The sequence below is a fragment of the Python bivittatus genome, unplaced genomic scaffold (assembly GCF_059951505.1).
Source record: "Python bivittatus isolate LINGU-HERP-01145 unplaced genomic scaffold, Pbiv_v1 ctg000470_np1212, whole genome shotgun sequence".
NCBI classification, from domain to species: domain Eukaryota; kingdom Metazoa; phylum Chordata; class Lepidosauria; order Squamata; family Pythonidae; genus Python; species Python bivittatus.
Window position 1 is genome coordinate 2,069,510 of NW_028277065.1, and position 2,339 is coordinate 2,071,848.

A 2,339-nucleotide genomic window follows, 5' to 3' on the forward strand; every position below is an offset into this window, starting at 1 on the left:
ACAGCACCACTCTTTTTGAGAAGCCTTACTATAGATGAAAACCTGTGCAGCAGGACTTTTGAGTAGAACTTGTAGCCACATTCATTTTCTGATATGCCCCTCCCCTTCAATGGATATTAACTGCATGAAGATTCATCCTCTTCCCTCCCCCAACCCCCCCCCCCCTTATTTAATATAGAATTACTTCAATCTATTCATCTTTCCATAAGAACAAGATCTGGAAAATATTTCCAAAACAATTCATTTGTTTTTCCACTAAGTACGAATTCACCAACCAATCTGGTTAATATTAAACCATTTTACATACTACTAGAAATCAAAGATTTGAAGCCTATTAGTTTTTTGATGGCTTCCTTCACTTCCCTGTTTTTCAGACTATAGATAAGGGGGTTCAGCATAGGGGTTGAAATTTTGTATTGAATAGAGAAGAGTTCATCCACAATAATTGAAGAGACTGAGCTGGGCCTCATATTCCTAAAGCAGGCAGTGCCGTAATACAAAACCACAACAATAAGATGAGAACTGCAGGTAGAGAAAGTTTTCTTTTTTGCTTCTGTTGAGTTCAGCTTCAGGATAGTTGAGATGATGTGGATGTAGGAGACTAGGATGACAATCAATGAAGAACTTGCAACAACACTAGCAGTTATTAGGAATGTGATCCAGTTGGGGAAAGTTTCTGTACAGGATAAGGCAAGTAGAGATGGAAATTCACAGCTGAAATCCCTGATAAGATTTGGTCCACAGAAAGCTAGCTTCAAAGTAGGTAATATATTTGTCATAGCACATACGAAACCAAGTGCCCATGCACCACCCACCAGACACCTACAAAATGCTTTGTTCATAATTTGTACATAATGGAGGGGCTTGCATATGGCAGCATATCGGTCATAAGCCATTGCTGCAAGGAGGTAAACTTCAGTGCTTCCTGTGAGAAAGACAAAGAATATCTGATTTAAACAGCCAAGGTACGAAATAGTCTTTCTTGCCCAGAAGATCACCAGCAGCTTTGGCACAGTGACGGAAGAAAAACAGATATCAATGAAAGCCAGATGTGTTAGAAAAAAGTACATGGGGCTGGGGAGATGACTTGTGATTACCAGAATCACCGTATTTCCCAGTAAGGTTAGGGCATACATAAGGAAAAATAGCAAGAAGAGTAATATATTGACTGTCAAGCTGTATGAAAATCCCAGAAGGGCAAAAGAAGTCACCGTGGTGTTCTGATTTTCCATTTCTATTTTCAGGTGACATAAAAACTTCAAAAAAGAAGAGAAAATAATATTTCATTTACATATGAGAATGCAACGTACAGTGAGGTGTGTGTTGGGGGGCGGGTCAGAATATCAAAGGGAAAAAGGAATAGAGAAAAGTTAACACTTATATGAGGACCAACACATTCTCAATTTTCAAACCCACACAAAAGGGGGAAAAATCTCATTGATCTTTTGGAATGTTTCTTCTCCTGAATGTTGTACTACTTTCAAAATGTGCATTAGTTGGGATCTGAGAGGTGAAAAAAAAGTGTTTTTCAACATGGTACAAAGCTACTCAGCCCTGATTCTAAATCTTTAATGATTATATTTCCTAAAGATCAAACATCTGCCCTGTGTTTTGCATTGTTTTATTTATCTAAATTTGTTAAAATTATTCCAATTTATATAGCTACCCATCTCATATATATGACTCTAGGCACCTTACGAACACTAAAAACCATATGAAACAACTGAACCAAACAATAGTTTCAAAACCTGTAAAACAAAATATAAAAACGTTTCAAAAGCTGTGATAACAAATTCATAAAATTCACAGCTGAGGTAATGCTGGTCTTCAGAATAAGCATACAGTAAAGATGCAGAAAGCAGCTGTATAATTCCAGGAAACACACAGCATTTAAGAGGCTATGTGATCACCCTCACGTGCTCTGAAGCACTTTTTTTCCTGATCAAATCTGAAAGACTTCTCCCAACCCTCTGTGTATATGGGGAAAAAATGTGCGGAAAGACAGGCAGATTTGTGAAATACTGCAAATAAAAAATAGAATAAGTCTCTTGCCAATATACTTACTATACAACTTTCTCTGGGTTTCTGCTGCTTCTGGCACCTTTACACTAAAAGGAAGAGTCTTTTGTGCAGCTATTGCACACAAAACCCTTTTACAAGGCTTCCATTCAATATTTGTACTAATCTGACAATACATGTTTCTGAATCAAAGTTAATCAGCTGCTCTGAAGTGAAATTGTCTAGATGATCCAAAGGGAGTTGATGATTCAAATCAGACTGAAGCTGATTCATGCATCTGAAATAGAGAGGTTACATAGCTCTCTGATTAAACACATTTG

At 37.3% G+C, this 2,339-nt stretch overlaps 1 protein-coding gene across 1 annotated transcript; it reads right to left on the reverse strand.

Annotated features, from left to right (window-relative positions):
• Positions 1–299: 299 nt before the first annotated feature.
• On the reverse strand, positions 300–1,232 carry LOC148215580 (olfactory receptor 5BS1-like). The gene has a single exon (XM_088142990.1). The coding sequence runs from the start codon at positions 1,230–1,232 to the stop codon at positions 300–302; it is 933 nt and encodes a 310-aa protein (XP_087999116.1).
• Positions 1,233–2,339: the final 1,107 nt, after the last annotated feature.